Here is a 26,914-nt window from a genome sequence, read left to right as displayed (position 1 = left end):
TCTTCCAAAAACGAATTTAACATCTCTTCTAAACAGAAGGCTCATTATTAAAAATCATCATTGATACTGAAAGTGACTGGTCTATTTCTTTACTACTACAACTCTTACAAACATAAAAATTTAAGTCGGTATTTAATGTATTTAGACATTCAAAAACCTTTTTAACATAGTGAAACACAGGAGCTTCTTCTGTATTGTTTTATCTCAGTTCATATTTTTTCTTGCTTTAAATATCCTATATACACTTTTTAAACGCTTAAGTTTAGCATCATCCAGGCATAATCACTGGCATCCAACAAAAAAGGTGATTTTCACTCTAATGTTCATTGAAACCTACACCTCCTGATTCCTTAATGCTGACCCATTTGTTCCTGTTCCCTTGTCAAAGAATTTATCTACAAAGGAGACAACTCTTCCACGGACTTGCTTGTAGTCTGTATCAAGGTCAGCCAAATTTGAGGATCGTAGAAAGTCTTGGGTCAGCTCACGTGCAAGCCTTTTAAACTCTTCCTAAAGAATTAGAATTGAGCTGAAGCAATTGTCTCAAAATCTAATTTACTTTTTCCTCGTTGCACGAGTACTCTATTGTTTCAAACTTTACGCAAAAATATATTAAGAGAAAATTAAAATTCCACTTGGCAAATGATTTACCTTATTCGCCAGTTTTCCTTGCCTTAGGTATCGTGTCAGATGTCCACAAACAGTATGCCTGATACGTGGTTCATATTCGTCATAAAGAGTTGTTTTTTGAAGATCAATGTGATATTGATTTTCTACTCTGATGGTGATTCCTGGTTTTCCCTTTGATGCTATAACATTTCTAGTAAGTTCTGTACTGCCATCTGATTCTGACAGGGGAGAGGTCTGCATCTGCCGTTCTGGAGGAGGATTGGCTAGGAACCACCTCCTCAAACTGCGAGGGTTGACTATAACTTCCTGTAAAACAAAGAGTACTCTTAAGAAACTAGATGGACTCTAGAATTTAATGATGAAGGTTAAAGGGTAAGGAAAGAAGAAACGGAGGAAAACAGAGAAACTAGAATATAAATAGACAAAAAATAATTTCTACACATAAATACAAAACTTCTTGAATCTGATATGAGTCTTACCCCAACTTTGTCTGACTTTCCGCAGCTGAGAGGGGGATTAAAGTCACTACAAAGTATATCAATTATTTTTTCTTGCATCTCTTTAGCTGCATCGATCGTCATGTCACATGCAGTCCCATCGCTTTCCTCCTTGGTGATGATTATTCTCAGTGATTTAAAATGTTTTTCATCGTACGGCAACTGACTTGCAATTCTGTTTTGCTCAACATACTTGTTCAAAAGCTGTAAATGATGTTCTAAGTAGAACTGAATTTCAAACTTTGAGAAGGTAATCCAAACTGTAGCTTTCCAAAGTTCATCTCCTGTTGGAAAGGCTGGATAAGCACCTTGCAAACAACTGCTCTTGAATATTTCGCTGGCTTGTACAAATCTTGCTATGTTACCCAAGCATGTCACTAGAGCTCTAAGAACATTTGGATCCCTCGAAATTAGTTCATTTTCCATTTCCCTGATGACACCAATAGCATCATCAACCTTTTTCTCGGCAATATACTTCTTGAGAAGTTCATTATAAATAGACTTCAGAGAGGTCATGCCGAATACGTCCTTATCACCAACATGCTGAAGCAACTCATATACTAAAGCATAATTACCAACATTTAGATAATGAGAAGAAAGCTTCTCAAAAGTAGAACGTCTTTTTTCTGCTTCTTCTGAGGAAAGAAAGCTTCCATCTAAAGGAATGGCGTAATTGCATCCTCTGAGAACTTCGACAGCACCATCAAACTGTGGGTCTTTGTTAAGGCATAGGCACATGTCCGTAGCAAGAAGAGCAATACTTTGGGAAGAAAGCACTTTTCCATGAGGCACAAAGGACGCTGTTATAGAATTCAAATTAGACGATATAAGGAAGGAAGTATGAAAAATCAATAAATAATAATTTCTGATTGAAAACACATAAGCAAAACCTGATATCTTTCAGTTATCTACGTGCTGCAGTAATGAATTTCGCGATTTTTGTTTTGTTTTGATTGTGTCTCCCTAAAGGATGTATTCATTTCCTTTAGAATGTCAATTATACTTAAAACTGCTCATCATAAGCATAACCACGAGCCTTGATTTAATATTTTTGTCTCACAACAAAATATCATCTGCTCTCTTTTGTGTTTGTGAAAATTATTCATGTGCTTAGAGGAAGAAGAAATTAAAATAAAAATCTCTAGCATGCAAACTCTCTAGCATGCAAACTCTCTAGCATGCAAGCTCTCTAGCATGCAAACTCTCTAGCATGCAAACTCTCTAGAAAAATGAAAACACTTGGAATCTGGAGAAATTACAAAAAAGCAAGTTTCTCAACTGACTCACACTATTGTGGACCAAAAAAATTTTCATTTGGGTTAATATCACCTACAGAGTACGATAAATAATTAATCGTACTCCTCTTGACCAATCAAAATCGAGTAATTTGGTTGAGTACTATAATCACATTCATAAGCTGCTTCCCACTACAATTCCGTCCTTAACAATAGCTTTAAATCTCTAAATAAACATTGTTTCAAGACGGAGCTTCAGTGCATTACATTACATAACATAAAAATGATTGCTCCGTAAATGTAATTTTACAACTTGATTGTTAAAATTTATTACCACCTAAGAAATCTAAAAAGTGATGTCAAAGCCAAATTAGATCACAACTAATTAGAAATAGATTAACCAGATTAGAACTCAGAAGAGATAACTAGCTAAAAACTAGTGTGACCTGTCGGTGCTTCTGATGAAACAGTAATGATAAAAAAGGTAAATTATACACCATGAAAAGATGACTTTTCGGACGCTAGTCCTTTATCGGAAGGACTAGCGTCCGAAACGTCAGTAAGTTTTTTCATCTTTTCATGCTGTATCATTTACCTTTTTATCATTACTGTTAGATTAGAATTCTTTTCTCCCATTCATAGTAACACCACAAAAAAATTACCTGGATATTGAAAGTAGTTCACTCCATACTGATGCAACACATGAAGAATTAGGTATCCTTCATCAAGTCGTTTTTGCAGCCTGCAGAACTGCATCAATGCAACTCCAAGTTCACCAATAAATCTGAGATCATCAATGTCCAGAGCCTCTTTCTGACTGGAATCTTCATCTATATCAAGATTGTCCAACTGGATATCTATGATAGCTACAAAGCTTGACAACGATTCCCCGATATCTTTACAAGTAATGAAACAGTTATAGAAGAGCAGAAGCATTTCATTGTTTGCAGGTACTTGCTCTTTCTTCATTTGTACATAAAGTCTTGCAAGCTCTTCCAAGTCTTTTTCTTCAGTAGCTTTCTACATAATACAGAAAAAGACTACATTTTACTAACATTACTTCATGATTAACTCTCTCAGTTCAATTAGTATCTTTTATTTCGATTTCATTTTGTAATGCACAAAACTAGTGCAACTCTTTTCATCCAGATGCAATATTCAAGTTCACAATACAATCCACACTCAATTCCACTATATTACTACATGGCGGGGAAGTGATAACTAATGTGTCTGGCGGAGAAGAAATATATCAATGAGTGCGAGTGTTTCTACAGAGGTTCCAAACGCTGACAAGCTAATAAAAGCTTAAGGCCATGAGCCGAGATGCTGATGAAAGTATGAAGCCATTACTTAAATGCCTTTTAGGCTTCTCAGTGATTAAACAACACACTTATTTTTGATCTATGCAAATTTCCCACTTACTAGTATTTTAGACTTATAAAACTGCACTTCTGTTTTGACTGGAAAAAGGAATCCTTCATTGCTAAGAGACTCTGACATGATAGGAGCAGAATGTGAGCCACGTGTATCTGTAGTACATACTGATGTAGCTGTTGAACCCAAATCAACACTGTGCCGTTCACCTCCAGCTTGTATGGAGCTTGGAATAGACATTTTTTGATCATATTGGATGCTTGTAGAAGCACTGACAGGAATTGATGGTGAAAATAATGAACCTTGGGAAAAACCCAATGGAAATGGCATTCGTGGAACAGCAGGCGGCTGGAATGCTGTTAGAAGATTGGGGTCTTTCAACACAAATGGACTACTTGAGGCAAAAACTACAGGGGACTGTACCAATGGATTAGGACCTGCAGTACTCATTGGAAATGGAAATGCTGGTGGCCGAGGTGGAGGTTGCATTGGCTGTCCACACAATGGAAACGATGCACTTCTCAAAACAAATGGATTATTTTTTTCTGGCGATGTACTATTAACGTCAGCAACATCTGTTAACAGAATAAATTCATTATTTTTACTTGATTACTGTAAAACAAACATCTACAGCAGGCACCATGCAAAGTGCTAAAGATGTCTGACAGGGTACCCCTAGTAACCAGTGTGCATTCAACTCTTAATAGCACATAATCTCTTAATCGAAACCTCAACAAAGTAAACATTTTCTGAGAGCTGGATAAATAAATAATCCTTAAAATTTACCCTTTTAAGTTAGAGCGAATTATTCAAATTTTCACCTTGGCATCTTCGCGGTGTTCAATGACAGCCAGTAATGATCAGAAACCAATGCTTATTACATTTCCGAGATCACAAGACATCAGTTGTCAAAAGTGTGTTTGATTTTTGTTTAGTTGCCCCGTTGCTTTTTTATACGCTCCTAAAGTTATGACACTGCTATATCAGCTGTATCCGCGCCAAAATCCATGATAACTTTGGAAATACGCAAAAAAATCAAAAATCGGAGACACTTTCGAAGAAAAACTATCTAAGATGACTTCCTCAAAATTTTAGTTAAATCGGTCAAATTCCATTTGACAATGAACTCAAAATATATGGGTAAGTGAACTCAAAATCACTTCCGAGAAAAACGCAAAATTGTTTTTCAAGCCAAGAGCTGCCTTTGTTGACATAAGAAGATTATGGACACCAAAATGTGTCCCTGGATGACAGTTAAAGTAACAAAAAAAATCAAGATCGAATTACTTTATTATTGTAATTCCGGTCTGGAAATCCAGATGAACTCCTAACTGAACAGGTACAGTTCGGTAGTGTTTTTTAGGCATTCATCGCTAATATTCAAGTTCAAACGTTTTGTTCGCTCAGGGTGTACTTATTATTTTGTACGCCTAACTAAAGAGAAAAGTGGGCAAGCAGCAGGAAATGCAACCCAAGGTCCAAGAGCTTCCAAGGTAAAACAACAGTGGCTGATAGAGACGTAACGACAGATCCTTGACAAGTGATGTCAACCACAAGTCGAAAAAACTATTAAAGCTAAAAAGCCATTTGTCGTTTATTTCTCCGTATTAAAAAAGCTATTGTAAAATTATTTTAAAATGATTGCTTATTGTGTATTCTCTCGCAAAATGTACCTAAGAATCAATCTTTCATTGCAATTTATCAATGTATCACAAGCCCATGACTTAGATGATCTTAGTAAATTTCTTGTTGAAGGTTTTTTCTCCAGTTTTTCCCCCCTACATTAAAATCAACTTCTAAATTCTAATACCCAACTTTTAATATGCTGGTTGAGTGATCCAAATTGAAGCTCCGGGTAAACTAATTATCATTATTTTGTTTCCCCAGAACCTCAACTCAAATTGTATGGCTATTGAGTGCTCAACCAGAAAATCGAAAGTTGGCTATTGGAATCCAGTTTAAAAACAGCCACTCTGTGGAATCCCTACTTAATCCCCATTTTTTTATATACATTTTTAAAAAGTTTTTAGAGATTACAAACCTGACTGTCCAATGAAAGGTGCATCTGATGGTGCATGCGAAAATCTACATGCACTCTCAAATATACATCCTTTGGTGGTCCAAAAGTATCTACATGCTTTTCTCTTTAAATGTGTTTCATAACCTGATGTCATATCACTAAAAAAATGAAAGCAAATGCAAACACTCTTAGAAATGTATACTTAGTAACAAAATAAAATCTACTGCCTTTCCCAGCCAGCACAAAGGATTATCATCAATTGCTATACCAGCTAAGCTAAAAAATTCAGAATGGTGGCTGGCCATGTTCAATTTCCCTATGATATCAACTAAAAACAATCTATCTATTTAAGGCTAATGATCATAGCAATGACAATGGAATTGGAGTTCTAGATTAAGTTATTCGATGACTTTGATGAGTATGGCATAAATGCTCAAAACGGCTTTCAACACTGATGTGCAAAATTTTTCAGCTTATTTTTACTCGCCTTTAGATTCTTAGAGACTCTGATACTAGTAAACCATACCAACCAGGTCTGGTTTATCATTACTTCAAGACATCATGACAAACATGTGAAATAGATGCCGACAAAGATCTTGCTAATAATGTAAATATATTCCTTAAGGTGGCCAAAACTTCATTTTTTAGCGAGCGTAACTTGTAAATATAAACTCCTTGAGATTTCTAACACAAACAGAGGTCCTTTCAACTGAGCAATTTTTTTACTCGTGTTCCCCGTTTGATTGAAATTGACAGCCGTGTGGAAGTTCTGTCTCGATTTTTCTTTCTGAGAAAGTGTTTACAAATAAATTCTGTATAGTTTTACTGTGCATTGCTGATCATCTCAATTTAAAATGCCCACTTATTTATTTCATCAAAAACATCAATAAATCACAACATAAAACGCCCCAAAAATGTAAATGTCCAACATTACTTCTCTAGATGCCCAACTTTTCCTTTAATCACATCACCTATTTCGATGTCATGCAATATCTACTATATCAGTAGTTTTGGTAGCTCAACCAACTAAATACTCCATGCATGTTGAAACCAGGTCCTCCACTCCCCCCTTCTAGGTATCCCAGTATACCCTGCTCACAGGGTCTTGTTACCTTGAAGAACCGCTGTTAATTTGCTGTGAGTTGTCTGGAATGATTGGATATGATCTTCTCATTGCTGCATACACTGCAAGTGAAGCTGCAGGGTTGTCAGCCCACTTCTCAAGTGTTGATACCAGTTTACGAAAGACAGATACTGGAATTCCTTCTTTTGTACTCTGCAACTACAGTAAAGCAACACCTCGTTTAATATTCAAGATCAAAAATAATTATGTAATAATGAAAGGAAATTATGTGACAATGAGTCTTTTTATCCTAGCACAAAATACAGCAAAACCTCTAGTAATTAAATAACATAGCTGCTTTAAAATAAAAAAATTGTTAAAATTATAAACAAAAAACTTGTTATTGCTTTTCACCATCGCCAAGTACAACAGTATAGCAGTATCAAGGCTCATGGGGGTCAAGCTGAAAGCAATAAAAAAGTATTGGTACTGTACCTTTTTGAATAACTGATGAATCTCTTCAAATTTTTTCTCCAGCTCCATTTTTGTAATAACTAAAAGGAGAGCCTTTTCCTCTACCTGTAAAGGACAAGTAAACTATTTGAATAATATTTCGAAAAAGCCCCCTCTTTGTGTTCAAATACAGTATCAGTTGGAAATATATTTTATAATTTATAACCATCACTCCCTAGTAAACTGACTGCTAACCAAAGCCCTTGAAATATACATCAATAAGTCTGATAATCCTGATCTGACAATTTCATACTAGTTTCTGCAGTTATACACAAAGAAATATTATAACATAACTGTCATAAATCCCACCTTAATTGGTTGGAAGCGTGTGCATCTTGAGCACACACTCTATATTGTCATTCATGTCCACAATAGCAACTACTCTAATTTGTATTTTATGACAGAAACCAAAAAACTTGCCTGCTGTGCTGTTTTAAGTTATAAAGCACTCCGCTATGCATCACATGCTTCTGCTAATACTTCTCTTATGTTCTGCCAATCATACTTTATAACTGCACACAGCACTTAAACAGGTTTTATAATTCTTCAATTTATTTTACATCAGTACTGCACAAGTATTTAAAATTCCTCTCTTACCATTAGTCCATTGTCAACTGCAAATGCAACCACCAACTCTAGATCTTCTAGCTGCTTTGATCTTATCAGAGCTCCAATCAGATAATCAATGCAAGGTTTGTAATCATTGACTTTCAAATGACCAGAAGCTTGGCTCAATGTATTGAAGACCTCCATGGCAGATATGGTTTGATTGGCCTCACTTAGTGCACAGAGCAGACTATTATAGCCCTACAAGAAATTGTTGAAGCTTAGTAACTAATAATCACACTTCAACTTGAATAAGCAATGTGAAGGATAGCTACCACTTTTATTCAGACTTAACAAGCAATCATTTTCCAGGGAGGTGAACATGTCAGAAAAACTATGTTTTACTCCCACAAACCTACTACACTAAATTCGCAATGAAAATTTTGAACTCGCCTAAGGACCCTATAAGGGTGACATGCAATGGGGGTTAAACCACCAAGAATGAGCAAGAAAAAACAAATAGCTAATATTTAAAGAATTCTAGTCAACTATAATGCATTGCGACCCTATATTAATGTTTACATTGTTCAACTACACCATTCTCAAAGCTCTTCCATGCACTGGTAGAGCAAAATTTGTTATGCCCAAGTCTTCAAATTCCCAAAGTTTCCTTCCTTTCATTCAACAACAAATAGGTGGAATCTTTCAGAGAGATCCTCTTTGAGACAATATGACTTATCAGCCGTACAACTGATAGACATCACAACTTTCAAAATCTACCTTAGATTGGTTGCCAAAATTTAAAAAATCTCACAGAAAGCATGAAATTGAAATGTCTAGCAGGAATACCAAGATCAATGGATCTGGATTTTTAAACCGCCATTTTGCTGGGCAGAAAAAAATACGATTGCTTTGATTATGGCACGCAAGGCATCATAGTTGACTAGGATTCTTTAATTGCTACAAACAACCGAATCAAAAAAACTAAGCAAACATGCATGTCCACGTTTGACTGTTATGAATGACCACTTGTCTTGTCTTTCACTATTAAGTTTTGATAATATAGAGTGCAAACAATTAATACATGAAACGCTAATTACTAAATAGTACAAAATAATGCTAATTAAACAATAGAAAACAATGGAATTTGCATGAAATTGTGCTATTTAGTATTACTAAAGTTTCGTGGTTATATTGTTTGCACTCTACTAATTGTTAACAGACATAAATTATTTACTTTAAGTTTTAAAAAAACTTAAGTTGTAAAACAGTGAAACAGTTTGAAGTACTCAATTGAGACAACACGAAAAAATGAATTTTGACTTTATGACAATATGAATACATAATAATTACCCCATACAAATCACTGTATTTTCGCCTTTGCTCAAGACGTTTTGAACTAAGTCAAAAATACAGTGATATGTATGGGGTAATTATACATTCAAATGACCATATAGGCTGATATTTGTCTGTTTCTTGTCAAATTTGGTGTGTAAACGTCTTTTTTAATTGTCTATCGAAATTGTACAAAAAATATGATCAAGCGAAAATTATTTTTTGTGACGTCATTACTTGAGTACTCTATTTGAATCATGTAAGAATTAGAATAGTGTACCTCAGCTGTTAAAGGAATGTTGTATCGTTTCATCATGCCATATGTTTGTTGAGCCTCAGCCACCAAATTAAATTTATCTGAGTAACAGTTTCTCAAGAGAACATTCCATGTCTGAAAATAAAAGGTCAGACATACTTAAAAGATGCTTTTCAATTTGCTAACACTTGCTTTATGTTGGTATTTTTGTTTGTTTGTTTGTTTGTCTGTTTGTTGTTGTAGTTTTCTGTTTCTTCCTTTTATTTATTTTCTTTGTTTTAAAAATATTTATACAGGGATGTCTCATTTAGAGAGCCCTGTTATTACACTGTCAGTAGACTTTTTCATATATCTTTAAAAAGCCTTATGCCGTATGCAAAATTTAGTGACTGTGATGTCTTCTGAAATGTTGCCTGATTAATTTCTTGCATAATGTGATTTGTCTGCCGTGACCTAGGCATGACCATGATCACGGAATGTTCATGCCATGTTTCAGGTACTTCATTGAATGGAGAGTTAATTATCATGCAACACAATTATTGTTCCGGTGCATGCCTCATTAGTGGCATTAACTTTTTACAGCCATACAAAAACTGTAAAACCACTGTTTTCATGGTCACACACTAATCAGGCCAAAAGTAGAGGCCGTAGACCACCATCAATCAAATAAATAGAGTATTATTAACATGTAACTTAATAATTTACTATAACGATTCACTTGACTCATGGCAGTCTACTGTCCATTTGTCAATCTCAACTTACTTTAGCACGAAAAGAGTGATAATTTTGAAAAAATGCGATGTCATCATGCAAATGTCTAATAGCAATACTTTACAGCAGCCATTTTGAATGACATTGTGAAATGCCGAGGGAAAAACTACTGGGAAATTTATTGGCTACACAGTTGTCATGATGTTTTTAATTTACTGGTAGTTAAAATATGACAAACACCAAAACTTCAAATTATTTGAAAACATAACCCTTCTACTCTATGCCTTATCAATTTTTCGTGTTTGCCATCTCAGCATTACCATAATTCAAGATGGTCACCATATCAGTAAAAAGGTCTGTTGGCAGAGCAACAGCAGATTTGTTTATTTACCTCGACATCTAGCAGTGGATCTTTATTCTTCGCAATCTCACAGACACTAGCCACATTTATAGCAACCATTTCAGCATTGTCTTTAGAGTGTTTGATGATTATTTTGTTGCATTTGGCAGATGGCACAACAGATGGATCATTATGCTCAACCAAAGCATCCAGAAGTTTTTGGCCTTCATTATTTTCAGCTAGTAAATCAAGAAGGGCCAAATAGGATTGTTTTGACGGTTTGACAGAGTTTTCCATCATGTCCTGCGAAAATTCAATTTTTAAAATAGCTATTACCTGGGTTCGATATTCTTAGAAGTTTTTAGTCCAAGCTTTTTCTATCAAATCAAACCAACCAATCAGAATTGATTTTCTGCACCAGGTATTTTATTGCGCTCACACCGGACCACATATACAAGTACAAACCAGTCACCTGACAAATATTGTATTTATCTGTTTATTGGTACTGTACAGGCACTATTTAGAAGCAAAGGCAGGACTTTATAGGAAGTATTTTGACTTTCCACAGGAAGGTAGCGGCTTTCTTTCCCATCTGAAGATCAGAATTTTTTTGGATTCCCTGTTTCCACACATATTCCTTTTTCCTCTTTTTTATTTTTTATTTATTTTATTTTTTTTTCATTTTTTTTATTTAGAGTATGCCAACTAAAATTTGAAAATAAATTTCTAAAATACTTTTAATTTAAACCTACAATTAGTTGAATTAAAAAAGTTTTTAAAAGATTTCTTATTCTATTGCTTGAAACATTTGATCAGCCTTGCATTCTAAAAGGGTTTGCAAGCAAAATAGGTACTCAAGATTATGCAAACAATTATTCATACCTTAAACAACATCCAGGTTCTTTCAAGAAGTGGTTTCCCAGACTTTGCACCCAGAAGGATAAGAGCACTGCAGATACTGCAAAAAGTGGTCATATACCTTTATATCTCAAACTCTCAAAATTTTTTAAGGCAATTCATGTTTGGAACAATCTGATTTCAAATTTTCTCAAGCATGAATCAGTATTAAAACACAAAAAGAAAATATGAATGCCTTCAGCTCAGGCTTAACCTCTTTGGGAATTAAAGGTGGTGTAGCAGTAGACGACCTCTCGCCTCTGGAGTCTTCAATTTGATTTTCAAACTCCGCATTGCATGTGAGTAGAGTAATACTATTCATGGAATATGAAGCAGGTCAAGGTTTGATAAGTTAAATACACTGATATGCTTACCTTCCTTTAAACAATCCTAATGATTTCACTTCTTCTATCAAATTAAATGCCCTGTAATAAAAAAAGATAACTGTCATAAGTCCATTAACAAAACAAGCCATACAAAAAATATAAGAAATATTCTAGGGTGGTTTTCCAACAAGGATGGCCAGCATATACAACTTTGTCTATTAATGACGTTCTAGGGCATTGTTTGCGTGCAGCCTTTCTACACTTATTGCTTATTGTGATGATTCTCAGACTTAAACTACCATGAATGGTTAAGTAATTCCCAAAATGTTCCCTTGGTCCCCAGGAGTCTCTGGCAGTTTATGACCTTTTCCTATTATTTTGAAACTTGATGAAAACTCTACTTAAAGGTTGAGGCCATGAACGTTTTAAGCTGCAAGAAGGTTTAACAGATCAAATTGAAATTGAGAATGTTGGATTTCAAGAGAGAGAACCTGGAGAAAATTTAATCACTTTTTATTGGTAGTCCAAAAATTTGGCCCTGGGCCAAAACACAGGTTTTAGCTTCTGTCAATCAAACACAAGAAAATAAGCGAATGAAATCGAACAATGAAATCCTAGTGAATACAAATATTTGTGATCTACATTGATTGAACTTCCTACGGCTCCCAGTTGGCAGAGTTTGAACAAAAAATCGCAGAGATTCAGTTTCAGTAGTGAGCATGGCTTTTGTGAAAAAGTGGCAAAACTACATAGAGAAATGATCTGAGAAATGAAATATTCTATTTTATTATATAATTACCAATAAAATATCTATTTTTCTCTATTTCGAAAAACTGATATCTTCACACGTGAAAATAACATGTTATTTTCACGTGTGAAAATAACACCATTGCGATGGCTATTCAAAAATACACGGAAAGAATTGCCTGAAAAAGCCAAAACATACTTCATTGATAATTATATAATAAACAGAATATTTCATGGCCACTTGGAGATATGAATTTTATCTTCTCGTGTTGAAAATCTCTCACTCGTTCGCTGCGCTCCCTCATGAGAGATCTTTTCAACACTTGAAGATAAAATTCGTATCTCCGCGTGCCCATGTAATAACCTCTATTTATTACATTATGAAAGGCTCTGAAACCTGACCCCAAAGATGAGTGGCAAGTCCACTGTTACAACTGCCTTGTTTCCCATGCAATTTTGTAAGTACATTCGTATCTTAAGGTGCAGAATAATCTTATTAGCACCTCCCAGTAAACAGGCAAAAATCGTAAAAGTAATGTATATAATGCTATCTATAAAATGGAAATAAAAAAAAAACTTGAAACCTTTCTTATAGATCCGCTTCTACTAATCAAAGTGGCTCAATACCTACCAGTTTGGTTCAGCCTCAGAGCATTGTATTAGGTCGAGATATACTTCATGAGTAGCAGTAATGTTAGATTTCCTCATTTCATCCAGTACTTCATACCCCCTGAATCAGAAAGAAACAACATATCATTCCTGGATATCATTTTATAAGCTACAAACTAAAAAGTATTACCCATTTTTTTACATTGAAATTTATTCCTATTATAGTGTGAAAGAAGATATACAGTACAGGCCAGAAGTTTTTCAGGGCCAACTGCGTGTGTCGCGCACGGACCCAGCACAAGGGATCTTAATATCTTAATTCTGGGGGGAAAATACAAGAAAATTATCTTGTCATACTGGAGGCCTGTGAAAAATTTCAATCATGTTTTGCAATCGACTTCACAAACATTTCCTTCAATGATTCTGATAAAAGTTTATCAATCACATACAAACTATTTCAATCCTTCGTAAGCCTGTGAAAAACTTATCACGAACTTCAATTCTATCAAACATGTTTTGAAAATCTACTACACAAACACATTATTAATATTGACTTCTGAAAAAACTTATTCTATTTGAATTCTTCATAAGCCTGTGCAAAACGTATTGCAAATTCAATCAAACATGTTTTGAAATCTACTACGCAAACACGAGCCAAGCAACTCGCTGACCATTCAGATTGACAACCTGTATGAACCAGCCTGAAACCAATCATTATAACCAATGGTAAACAAAACAGTGGAATCAGTTTGCAAACTATACGAATACTGAATAATAAATAATACGAATTTTGAAAATGCAAAAAAAAAATTCATGTGCAGTGTTAGATCAATTTATTACCACCAATTCTGCAAAATCAAGAACAATGGAAATCACGTTGGAAAGCACTCCGTCTGGCGGTGATAGATTTTGTACGTACTGTACTACGTGATGACATTTATATTTTTATGTACTACGGGATCAAGTTTGAGAACATGTAATGTAGAAGTGTTCTGTAGAGAAAATGACTTCAAAGTGGAGAATCAGAAATGTTAAAGATAAGTTTTGCCACGATTATGTAGATTACATGATGAGAGTGGCCTCACACAAGAAAACGACAGCCACTCATTCCACCTGGAAAGCGTTCTCTTAAAGGGTAATTTAAAGTAATTGTCATTTGATTGTCTTGAATGCAATGCTAGGTTAGATAGAATACTTTGAATCGAACTGAAAGAAATATTAGTTACCTTATGTATTGTCCAGTGTGGCAAAGACAGTGAATTAATGTTGTAAAGTCATGTCGATTATAGCTTCCACGAACTTTGGGAATCATGTCAAAAACCTGAGCAGACACCTAGTAAAAGAAAGATAAATGATTATCAATTTTTTTTTTCTTCTTTCTTTTTATATCTCATTTAAAATATATGTTACATAGTCACCTCAAGGGTTTTTGTCTGCGTTCAACGATTTTTATCTCTCCACAACAATCAACTATTAACTTTTAATTTCACATAGAAGCACACTGATGAAACATTACTGTGTACTTTAAGTATGTAATTTATGGGTGGCATAGTGGTTTAGTGCTCGCCTCTCACCACTGTGGTTCAAGCCCTGGCTCAGACTGAATCACATGTGGAGTTGAGTTTGTTTGTTGTGTTGTTCTCTCCCTTGCCACGAGGGTTTTCTCTGGGATCTCTGGTTTCCTAGTTTTTTAACTCTAACAAAAATTTTTTATTTTTTTATTTGATTGTTCGTTTGTTTGTCTTGTTAATGATTAACCCTTTCACTACTAGAGGCTAAATGGGTCCAACAACAGGCTCCTGTTGGAACACAATTTGGGTGTTTTTTATTTCTCAATATGAAAAACTTATGCTCAGTAGATATTGAGGCCTTATAACACACATCAAAGCAGTTGATAGAATCTGATTGGTTAATGATCCAAACAAAAAACAATAGCCCACTTGTTTCAACAGATAGAAATGTTCTAGGGGACTGGTAATTGAAAAGCAAAAATGTCTTTCCACTGGCAGCTTTTGGCCACTCTAGGAAAATGTAGCATTTCCGCTTTTGGCCACCCTAGTAGTGAAAAAGTTTATATTCAATTGAAATCACCTTATGATAAGAACTAGAATTATATTCTACCATCTCTACAAACTAATGCATTCGATATATCCAATCCAACAAATTAATCAAAAAATTAAAAGATTAAAAATAAACTTTACGTTTAGAAAAAAATACAAAACCTGAGCAGCAACATCATTATCAACACCATCTTCTCCACATAAAAACAAAGTTCTTTCAAGAAGTTTTATCAGGGGTTCCCTATTGACAGGTTCGTTCTGGTATAGATGAAAAATGACTTGCCATGCTTCACCTATAGACAAAAACATAAAAATTTGTAAACTATTACATTGTTAGTGGATGCATAGTTGTCAAGAGCTGTAGCCACCAGTATGGTTGGTCCAGTTTTACTGTCATTTTCATAAACATGTGAACTTGGTAGCTGTGAGCTGCATCCTGAAATTTGAATTTTCGCTACTGTCAATCACAACCAATCAGTCAGTACTTTTCATATTTTTGACTTGTGGTGCCTGCTGAACCATTTTCTTCCCTTGTTAAAAATATTTAATATACGAGCTAAGAAAATCAAACTATTCTTTGGCGAACTCGTGGCATACTAGTTGACATTCCAGAGATTGGTCTTTGTGTATCCTTATACTTGTTGACAATCGAAGGTTTCAAAGTATTTTGCTCAATTTCACATTTTAAATACTCAATTTTTTGGTAAGGTGATAACTCGTTTTTTTAAATTTTCCTTTTAATGCCTACTTTGTTTAGTACTTTGTTATACACCGAATCGAAATATGGCGACCAATTTGAATAACTATTGTTCCACACTGACTAGAGACTGACTAGCCTTGTGATCACATGCAAACATAAAAGCTTTTTCACATGTATGAGAGGCTAGTCAGTCGCTAATCAGTGTAGAACAATAGTTATTCAAATTGGTCGCCATATTTCGATTCGGTGTATTTTGTTGAGTTTGGAAGCGAATTGCCTGTGATGAATTGATTGTCTGAAGCCACTTCAATTACGAAAGACCACTTCGACTTCAACAGACTATTTGCTAAGTTTTCTGAAAAACAAATTCTGGATTTTGTTTTTAGTTTATTTTTTTAAGTCGGGCTTTATTCCAGGAATCATTCGCATAAGCCTTTTTGGCTAACAAAAAGTGTTGCATTATGCATTTGCTTTTTTCAATGTATCCAGCTTGACCCACGAGTCTTATGAAAAAATCTAAATTTGTTGACATTGTACATCTTGTGTGCATCTTGCAGCATGCCTGTGTTCAGCTCACAGGCTCTTCACAAGCCCTTCCTGACTAATAAGAACTGTTTAGGTTTGTGGTTTGGGGTGCCACTCACATTTAATGGTCACTACCAGAGGTGACATCATATCCTTTCAGTTCAATCTTGCTGGACAGTATAACATTCATGTTATACCCTCCTATTACTATTCATTTTTGGATTGATGAACTTGGCCTTAGCACTTCTTACACCAAAGGCAAATATGGCATCAAATTTGAAAAGTACTGCTATGGACTGAAAAGCCTCTCATACATCAGAACAATAGCTATTCAAATTGGATGCAATATTTGCATTGGGTGTATGGAATGGAATTTCACCCTTAGATCAACTTACCAAGCTTTAATGAGTCTAGTAACTGCTTAGCAGCTTTTGCAAGACCTTTACACATTTGCTCTTTTTCACCATCATCTAAACAAAAATAAACCAACAAAAATTAATAAACAAATAAACAGGGTTTGAGCTGGATGCCTGGTTTTATATTATTTCAATTTTCAAACATCACAGAGTTTTCTTTTCAAGAGGTATTCAAGGACTTCTTAATGATTCATATCGTTTCAAGAGCTTTTCAATCACTCTACAATTTGTATCATAAATTAAAGTGCCACTACGAAGAAATTTTAATGCCTCCAATCTCTATCATTTACACATGTTAAAGTACTTTGCAAAAGAAGAAAACTGGGATTTTCCACTTCTTGTTAGCATTTTTGATTTGAGTGATATTCAAGTTTTAAGTTTATGCTGATCAGGAAGTTGATGAGGTCATATTCGCAACTCAGTTTCCTTTAACATAGATTTAAATATATCTCTGAGCATATTTGAAATTGCAGTGTACTTGTATTCAAAATATTAAACGTGAAAATGCACGAACTGTGGTTGCTATGGCAACACCCTGGTGTTGAACTAGAAGAACTTTCAGAACTTGAACAGAAAATTACTCGACTAAATTTGTGTCTACGACCATAACAGATATTTTAACCTAGTCTATTCAATCTCTTGTAAAGGTAGAAATTCCAAACACCTGAATTTTAGGTAAGGGTAGCCTGGAGCCAAGGCTTTTGATATGGCAACTTCTGAAGAACAGCTAGAGTACTATAATACAAGCAAATTTGGTTGATTTTGTTTGAAATTCAGCTGAGATATTTCTAATTGTAATCTTAGGCTGCTAAAGTTTTGAGAATGTGACATTATCAAGAAAAATGGCCGCCATATTTTAAACTCCATTATCTTTTAGGAGCATGCACTGGGTTGCCAAATATGCTGGTGTGCTGGAGCTTATTCAACACCTGATCTTTGTTAAGTACCACTATATGGGAGGAGAGGGTACTTTGGAACATTTTAGGTGTACTACTGATGTGGTTTTGTAGACAGAGAAAACAACGTTGCGTTACTGACATCACTAAGTTTTAATATACTAATACGCAAGAATGCACATTTCGCAAGGAGACTACAAAAAAAAACCAAAGGCATTTTACAACTGGGCTGCCACAGTCAACCCAGGAAAAAGGAGAGTTACATTTTACTTCCCTATCAAAGGTCTTCAATTACAGGCAAAAGAGAGCTAGGCAGAAATTTGATCCTTTTGGCACATATAAATCTTTATCGGTTAACAACTGCATAAAAACACAATTATTATTTTTATGTTGTTAAACTAAAAATTTGTTTGCCAAAACCATCATCCAGTAATCTTAGATCCTCTTTCTCGCTGGGTAAGGATTTCCGGACTCCATGTCGTAAGCAAAAGAAGAGTTGTTAGGTTTTCTTCTGTGCTTTGAGCGTTTTGCTCTGGATTCTCCAGTTAACCTCCCTCTGCAAAAGTCAACTTCTAATTTCTAATTTGAAATCCAGTGGATGAAAAGGTACTCTGTAGGAATGCCATTGCTTAAAAAAAATTTTTAATTCCTCTTATTTTGTTTTGGGTTTTTAATGTATGCATTTGTTGTACATCATGAGATCATCAACATCAACTAATTTTATTCAATTTACCTTCAACCTGTTGCATTCTTGCTGGTTCCTCATCTGAGTAAGACTCTTGGCTCACTGGAATAGGTGGTTCTGGTGGTTCTGGTGGTTCTGGTGGTTCTGGTGGTTCTGGTGGTTCTGGTGGTTCTGGTGGTTGATCACTAAATGTAAAAGAACACAGCATAAAATAATGAATAGAAAGAGTATATTAAAGGTGGATGTAATGTGTATATGGATGGAGCTAATGGATTGAATGTGTATGTGGGTGGATTAACAACAATGGTATCAAAATGAATGGATAGAATAAAAAATAAAAAATAAAAATAATTGATTAAAAAAATATGGATAGAAAGAGTATCTTAAAGGTGGATGGGATGTGTATATGGATGGATCTAATGGATTGAATGTGTATGTGAGTGGACTAACAACACTGGGATCAAAATGAATGTGGATTAAAAAGACTGGTTACCAAAAAGACGACCAACTCATAAGCTCTGTTCATAAACAGGCAAGTTATGTTTTTGACATTGTGATGATATTTACCTTTTATCTTGGACGACCTCTTGGACTTTAATTTTCCCAGTTTCCTGATACTTAAAAAAAATAAGGCAATTTAAAGATTAGCACCCTTCCAATTTTAGAATCTGAAACAACCTCTAGGCTGATTTATGTCAAGACACCATTAACTTTGACAGAGTTAGGAAAAGCTTGAGAAAAACCCTCAAATCCAGAAAAAAAGCATCAAACTCCCCCACAATGTGATGGCGAGTGTGGGAATCAAATCAGAGATTCAAGAGGTGAGTCCATTCCCACTAAAAATTATTGCTTGATTTGTGATTCCCTGATTTGTGAGTTCCAGATAGTCAAATGCTCTATCAAGCCACAGGGAGACTTCTGGGTGATGTAGAAGTAGTGCACTTTTGCTCCTCAGTCCTTGAAAGTTTACAACATTGTTATCTTTGGAATAGCTGCCGAGCTCCCACTAGGTCTTTCAACAAGTGGTCTTTGGGTCTAACGTATGTGCTTCCCAGGGATGTGCACTACCCCAAATCATGTGTCCTCTTTAATTCATGTGCAGAAAATGATAACTCACTCATAACTCACTGGATACTTCTATTACAAAAGCCTGTGAACTTACCTCTGTCAACTCACTGGGTGTTAGATGATACAATCTGCAGTAAGAATGATGACATTCTCCAAGCCGAAGCTGAGTACCACAATAGACTTGTTTTTCTCTCTTGGCCTCTTTCGATGCTCGGTCACCATCATAATCATCCTTACTCCTGCGTTTCAAAGGTAGTCTATAGTTTGATGTCTCCTCTTTGGTTCTGCACCTTCTACTTCTTGAAAAACTGTCAAAATCTGTCAAGCTTGTTCCCTTGTTAGTCACATCATTTGATTTAGCAAATCTATCACCACTGGTGTCTCCGATAGCAACGACCCTTCCATTCCTATCACATCTGCTACCACCTGCAATATTGTGTTCTTCATACTTTTTATCACTAAAATCTTGTATCTCTTTGTTCCCTTCCTTAAAGTCTTGAAAAAAGCCACGCCCTCCTGCTACAGGTGGGGGGTTCCTCAAATGTGAATATGCTTTTTTGTCATCAAACATAGAATCTGGTCCATCTTGATTCCTTCTAACTGGTATTCCATCTCTGAATCTACCTGAGATGTTGTCTAATCGTTTACCATCTTGTCTGTATTTGAGGGGATTTTCATTTTTCAGAAAAGGTGAAATAAGACTGACAGGTTGATTGGCAGACAACACTACTTGTTGAAGTTGTTCTAGTCTTTGGAGTTCCTGTCTTAAAGCAGGATTAGAAGATATATTGTTTACAAAATTTGGTTCCAAAAACGGTGCACTTGGGACTGAATTCCCCACATTCTTGTTGTTTTTCAGCTTTCGGAATCTCAGCTTATTCTTTTTCCTGCCACCAGGGATATTTATACTGCCATCTCCATGAGGAACTTTGAAACCATTATCTTCAATCCCACAACTGATCCTGTCATCTTTCCGTCTTTCATTATTTTGCTTCTTATTCCCATTGTTATATCTCTCTCTTTTACTCGTTTCTCTTGCATCATTTTTCTTCTTGGGGTTAGTGTCTTTTACAATACGTCTGTCTGACTCCTCCAGCATATTGTCTTCTACAGTGTGCATGTCGCACTCCTTGAGGTTAGTTTCTTCTACGGTGCGCATGTCAGACTCCTTGACGTTAGTGTCTTCTATAGTACGCCTACAAGACTCTTCTTCCACCTTGTTTGCTTGATCTGATCTTTCCTTCCTTGAACGGTTTTGCAGTGTTTCTCTTAGATCTCTTTCTTTTGAAGCTCTTCTCTGTGCAGAATCACTAATATAAAGATGTTAAAACAAAAGATGTTAAAATTCAGGATATTAAATTTTATCTAGAAAACAATGGCTAATGCACCTACAGATTGCCTTTTGGTTTGTCAGGCTCTTTTCATTGCAGACATGTACCAAATATGCAAATTGTAAACAGTATTTAACAGATTTTCAATCGTCTAGCATGGCATTTGATTTCCTGTTATTTACCATATGGTATTTATTTATTTACATTCATATTTTAATAGGAAGCTTCTTCACTTATAAATGTGATTTTCAAGAAGGCCCTGATAAATAAGACATTTTGACAATAATATGTAAAAAGAGAATTTGGAGGTTGAATATCGAAACCAGCTTGTTACTGAAAAGTCAACATCATTATTACTAGTATGTAAAATGTAAAAGATGAAAAGTTCAAATTATCTAGGTTTAGAAATTTAAAAGAAATTCGATTTAAAATGGCTAATCTTGAAACACTGTTTAAGTGTGTCACTCAGATTGTTCCATTCTTTCATGGCTTGATACTGCATTGTTTGTTTTCCCCAGTAAGTTTTTGGTCAAGGAATCCAGATGGTCAAAATGTTATGAAATTGAAAACATACTGCAAAAAACATTGGAAATTTGTTTTTCACTGTAAAAAAATGGGGGAAATAGTTACAAAAGCTCTCGATCAATCAGAAAGCCAGAAAATTTAAATCTAGGTTAAAAAATTCTCACTTCAAAAATATCCGGATGTGTGGACAGTGAACTCATTGTAGCATCAGAAATTTGTTTCTTACTGGAAAAAAGGCACAAAATGTTTGGGGAAATAGACAGTTTCTAGCATGTGCTGGCTCTGTGACACAATTCATTGGTATGTACTCTTATTTACGGTGGCTCATGACCAATGAGAAAACCAGAAAATTCGTATTTCAGGTTAAAAGATCTCATTTCAAAAAAAACCGTATGGACGGGGAACTTTTACTGTACCTGATAAGTTTCCTTGGCTTCTCTGATTCAATTTCTTCCTCAAAAGTGTCATCAAAAGCAAAGAGAGACATGGTATCATCATCTTGGGTAGATCCTAGTGGAACATCACTAAAGTCCATACTCGTACTAAGCTGCTCAGAACTTCCCTCTGAAAGACTATCACAACCTCCTTGAGAAGGCATTTCTTTGTTTGTTGTGTGTTGGGTATGGTTTGGGACATCATTGTGATTCCAATCCTCATCCCTGTGTTCTGACTTGATTTTATTCTTAATCCTAATAAATAAGTTTTCGCCTGTGCCATTTAATTGTCTTGTCTCAGTGTGATTTACTTGGACGGGTGTAACAGATGGTGATTTTTGCACTGCAATGGAGCTTGTCATTCCACTTGGCAACTGTTCTTCAGGATCTACAGGCTCTCGTTTTATCTGAACTCTGTAACAAACAATTTTTAAAATGTTTAAATTTTTGTTGCTGTTGTTGAAATCAAAACTAAAACATTTTAATGCTTATTTTCTTTTCAAAAAAATACATCTCAAAGGGTTGGTGTAGCAATGATGCAAAGGCCTCTGCCATCTGAATGTGATCTTGGTTTGATTCCCAGGGTCCATGTTACAAAACAAGCATCATATGATAGTTTTTCAGTTTTTCCAGTTTTTTCTTCCTTCCTCCTCAAAAAACAAATTCTAAACTTTTGAAACTTTTGATCTATCGGCTGCCTAGTGGGTGCTCCCCATCCCTCCCATGGTAAGGTGAAATTGGGCTCACCACCAAACACCCCCACCCCCCCCCCCCCCCCACATTGCCCATGCTCCCTCATGGTAAAGATGAACTTAAACTTTGACTTGCCACCCCTGGAAAAGATATACTTCACTGTTCATCCTTAACCACATGGTGAAAATAAACTTGGCTCGCCTCCCCAAAAATTGCTATTATAAATGATTCTTGAATACACAAGTGTCTACATTTTTTATACCTACCCTGAGCAAGAGCTGCCAACAAAAGTCTTAACCATGTGTTTTCCCTTAGGTAAAGCCATCAAGGGTATTGAAAACTGTCTAAGCTTTACATTAGCAAGATTTGCACTGCACCTAATAGGTGTTTTCAGCATTGTGGTGGTAGTGCTGGAAGACGGTGTTGACTCAGCCAGTGAAAATACTGTAAAAATTTTAAAAAATGGAATGGTCTTACAGTCATTCTCAATCACACGCACCCTTCAGCGATTGCTTCTGTTGCAACGAAGAAGGTTTTGGGAACGTCAATCACAAGGCGTTTCCATAACATTGTCAGAAAACACAAAGATATTAGGGCACGTGCCTATAAAGTGTCATGTTGATTGACGTCCACCAAAAGCTTCTTGTTGCAATAGAAACAATCGCTAGAGCGGTGCGTGTCATTGAGAATTCCTGTAAGCTCTCATTTATACACTACCCAACTAAAATTTAACTTTGATGTACCATCAATTGTCTCCCTCCTTTTATATTCCATCAATGATTAAACACCTTGCATCTTCGCCTAACAGCTAACAGCTTAAAGTTATTTACTTTAAAAGTAAATGAAAGCAAACATAAAAATAAAATAAAAACATACAAATCACATGAGCAAACATGCCAGTACATGCCAGTCCAGAATGTGTTGATTTGATTGATCAAAGTCAAAGTTTAGGCAACAAAGATGAGAGCTTAAACATAAACAAACATGAAATTTTTTTTCATGTTTAATGCTTGAACAACAATGGTAGTAGTCTGATCTCTAGGGCTGTGTTACAATCTTTTATTTAAAGTCTTGGGTTGCAAGAATTGTCATGTGTGCTAATAAATATTTGGGAATTCCTTGTCGATGCAAGTGATGTCAGACTTGGGACACAAAAATGAAATTTTCTGTTCTATTATTCATAAAAATTATAATTCTTGCATCAACGCTATAATCACAATAAGCAATGATATCCAGTAAAATAGATCAAAGGCAAAAAATACACCCACTGCACTTTGAAACCCCACTCTGTGAGGTCTCAATGGATACAGCATATGTGAGTATTACTCTCTTTAACATGCTGCAAAATGCAAGCAACATGTAAGGCTACATTATTGTTGAATCAAGGCTAGCGTAGTGGCAGTGCAATCACCTCTCACCTTAGAGGTCTCAGGTTTGACGGTACGGTGGCCCACAAGTCTCACGGCAAAACAAAAACTCACGGCAAAACAAACTAAACTCACGGCAAAACAAAATAAACTCACGGCAAAAGGCAATAAATTTACAGCAAAATAAACTTAACTCACGGCAGAATAAAGAAAGCCACGGCAAAATAAACTAATCTCACGGCAGAACCAGAGGAAGGTGATCAAGTCGCGTGAAGCATTGTGGGTTAAAAGTTTCATTATGCTTCATTTGCATTTGACCGTCGTTGTGTGAACATCTCCTGGCGAGAAAGTATTATGAATGTCAAATCTGTCTCACCGGTTTGGTGTGGATTTTCTTGTAGTTGGGGATTTCCTATATCTACACTGTGTAGACTTTCAATTTCTACATACTTGTATGGTGAAGTCTCTGCCATTTATGTCGATAAAACTACTTGGGGGCCACGTTAGCTTCACTGACAACCCTTGCGAACGAAGGATTGTTTTGTTTCCTTGACTGCCAAAACATCCAAGAACTAAATGAGGAAAGGTGGCCTTTGACCATAAGGGCTGTTACTTGCCTCAAAATAGTGGATATTTCATTTGATAACTTTATTCAAACGCAATTGATTGAGCTAGAACATCGAGCATCCAAACAACCGATCGACTTGAAATCACATACCCGGTGACTAAGATGACAAACCTTGAACCGATTTTTCTCTTCAAAAATATCTCCTAAAACCATTCATCAGTTTTATTACATACATTCATTTTTAATTATTTCTTGTCAAGCTTAGGTTCTTATCATTGAACTTTTTGTTTTGGAATAATTATAAAGCATTCTTATTGTTTCAGGGTCAATATTAAAGTCTAAAGTCTTTTAAAGGTTATGATAAATTGATAAACTTTGCATTGTAAATTTAATAGTATTTAACCAGAAGCCATTTGTATTTACAACATCAAAACCGCTGACAAATTGCTCGTGGTAAAAAAATCAACAGGGAACCAAATACGTTGTTGCCTACCACAACCTTTATTGTATTCTGCCATGGTTTTCTTTGTTCTGCTGTGAGTTTAGTTTATTTTGCCGTGGCTTTCTTTATTCTGCCGCGAGTTAAGTTTATTTTGCAGTGAATTTATTGCCTTTTGCCGTGAGTTTTTAGTTTGTTTTGCCTGAGTTTTGTTTGTTTTGCCGTGAGTTTTGTTTGTTTTGCCGTGAGTTTTTGTTTTGCCGTGAGACTTGTGGGCCACCATATGACGGAATAACTATAGAATACCCCACCAAATGAAAGCCATTTCTAAGGAATGTGCGTGACCTACTTGGTGATTAATTCTTCATATGAATTCTCAGTGTATTTTTCATCGCATCTCTCTGTCTATGCAGCCAACTCAGCCTACATGCCTACGAACCCTTCGTTTATTCCTACAAAGCCTTCCCCAATCCCAACCCTAAACCTAACCCCATGGTACTCAATTGTTTATTTATACAACAAACGTGTAAGCGCATAGGCAGCCCACTATGATTCTTTTCCTTGCTGGGTATTCTGTAGTTGTACCGGTTAGACTTCCAGACTTAGCATTACATGTGAGTAGAGTTTGTTAGGCATGTTCCTTGATTTGGGGTTCTTTCCCTTAGATTGTCCAGTTTCCTTCCTCTGCAAAACCCAACATCTGATCTAATTCTAATTCTAACAGTGACTTAGCTATGTCCTAACTTTCACCAGCCCTAAGCCTGTTTCAAGGTATCAGAGCAACTCTAGAATAGCTGGCCATGCACTTTGTTTTTTTAGGAGTACTATCATTTGGCCGGGTATTCTAAAGTCGTATCGAAAATACTGAAATAATACAATAACAACACTTACTACTTGGTTATGACTGAGATCTGGAGAAAGTATTTTTTTAAGTATTAAATAAAGGCCGTTTTTGTTTACGGTATTCAATTTATTTTTCACTCCAAAAATCATCCCCTTATCTTACATTTCAGCTAAAATATTTAGTCTTGAGGAGGCTTATTGGCAATATCAGGTTTCGTGGGTTTTTCTTGCTGTTTAGGTTATGTTTACGTTAGAATTACAAACAATTAGAAAAAAATGTATTTACTATAATTTGCGTTGGAAATGTATGACCTTGAGTGCTGAATAGGATTTTTGGGTTACTAATTACTTCGACGATACGGGATAGTGATACGGGCTATAAGAAAGATCGCGCCGAAAACCCATCCATCGCAGGTTCCATTCGCAAAATCAGATTATTGCTTAGCTAAAGAGATATCCCAATCTTTTAAGTTAAAAAATCAATGAAAATTAATTGATGTAAGATGATCTGAAGTAAAAACCGGACCCTTTCTGGAAGTAAATATTGATACGAGTATCTGACACGCTCAGCAACCAACACACGTGGCCAACTGGAAAACGTCAAGCATCTTTCGCAGCTTCGCTTTTTTCAAATGATTTATGAAAGCTAAGAAATATTTGCAGACGGAGAATGAAGTAATAAGAAAGCTTTTAAAGTTTGTTGTTTTTCTTTTTAGAAAGAGGGCAAATGATTCTCCTGATCGAGCTCAAATACGAGTTGGTACAAAATGGCCGACTCTAACTTCTCACCTTTTTCGGTCTTTTCTTTCTTGATCTTCTTCTCTCGCATAATCTCATCGAAGGTTTTAACTTTAATTTTGTCAAGAGAGGTCTTATCTGAAACCAGAATTGATATTTATCATAAAATACATATTTCTGGTTTAAATTTTAAAATAAAATGATGTAGTAGCGCACCTCTTTTTTTGCCTTTGAGCTTGTTTGTTATGAGCTTCTTCTTCTTCCACAAGATTTTTCTGTCTGGTTTTGACACAGGCGCTGGGTTTTCTGCCTCCATTGGGTCCTCCTTCTCTTGCTTGATAGTTATGTTTGGCATGATGAATGATTTAGTCTTAATACAGGCGAGATATTTGCGTTTTAGCCAAACATCACAGGAATAATTTACCTCCGCTTCTCCATCGCCGATCCTGTAGCAGCTCCTTCCATGTGCGAGCCCGCGAAAACATTACGGATACCCCGAGCGAAAGTCGAAATCACTCGGTCATCGC

The 26,914-nt window shown here is 35.6% G+C and overlaps 1 protein-coding gene across 1 annotated transcript; it reads right to left on the bottom strand.

Moving 5' to 3' along the window:
• Positions 1-26,828, bottom strand: LOC116296584 (uncharacterized). The gene is made up of 24 exons (XM_031704624.2): positions 26,604-26,828; positions 26,439-26,525; positions 22,699-22,876; positions 21,722-22,153; positions 19,544-20,759; positions 18,949-18,998; positions 18,430-18,566; positions 16,780-16,854; positions 15,322-15,452; positions 14,326-14,432; positions 13,122-13,220; positions 11,792-11,842; positions 11,403-11,478; positions 10,572-10,823; positions 9,494-9,604; positions 7,930-8,139; positions 7,315-7,398; positions 6,869-7,038; positions 5,778-5,914; positions 3,785-4,311; positions 3,025-3,382; positions 1,110-1,927; positions 652-936; positions 1-510 (listed from the first exon to the last, which is right to left on the bottom strand). Exons 1-24 carry the CDS (start codon positions 26,740-26,742, stop codon positions 334-336), a joined length of 5,907 nt encoding a protein of 1,968 aa, XP_031560484.2. The 5' UTR covers positions 26,743-26,828; the 3' UTR covers positions 1-333.
• Positions 26,829-26,914: the final 86 nt, after the last annotated feature.

This window comes from Actinia tenebrosa, unplaced genomic scaffold, assembly GCF_029948245.1.
Source record: "Actinia tenebrosa isolate PJP-AT-01 unplaced genomic scaffold, QUT_ActTen_1.0 PGA_scaffold12__29_contigs__length_12842862, whole genome shotgun sequence".
NCBI classification, from domain to species: Eukaryota; Metazoa; Cnidaria; class Anthozoa; order Actiniaria; family Actiniidae; genus Actinia; species Actinia tenebrosa.
The sequence above is the reverse complement of the archived record's forward strand: the minus strand, read 5'-3'. Positions and strand labels throughout refer to the sequence as shown.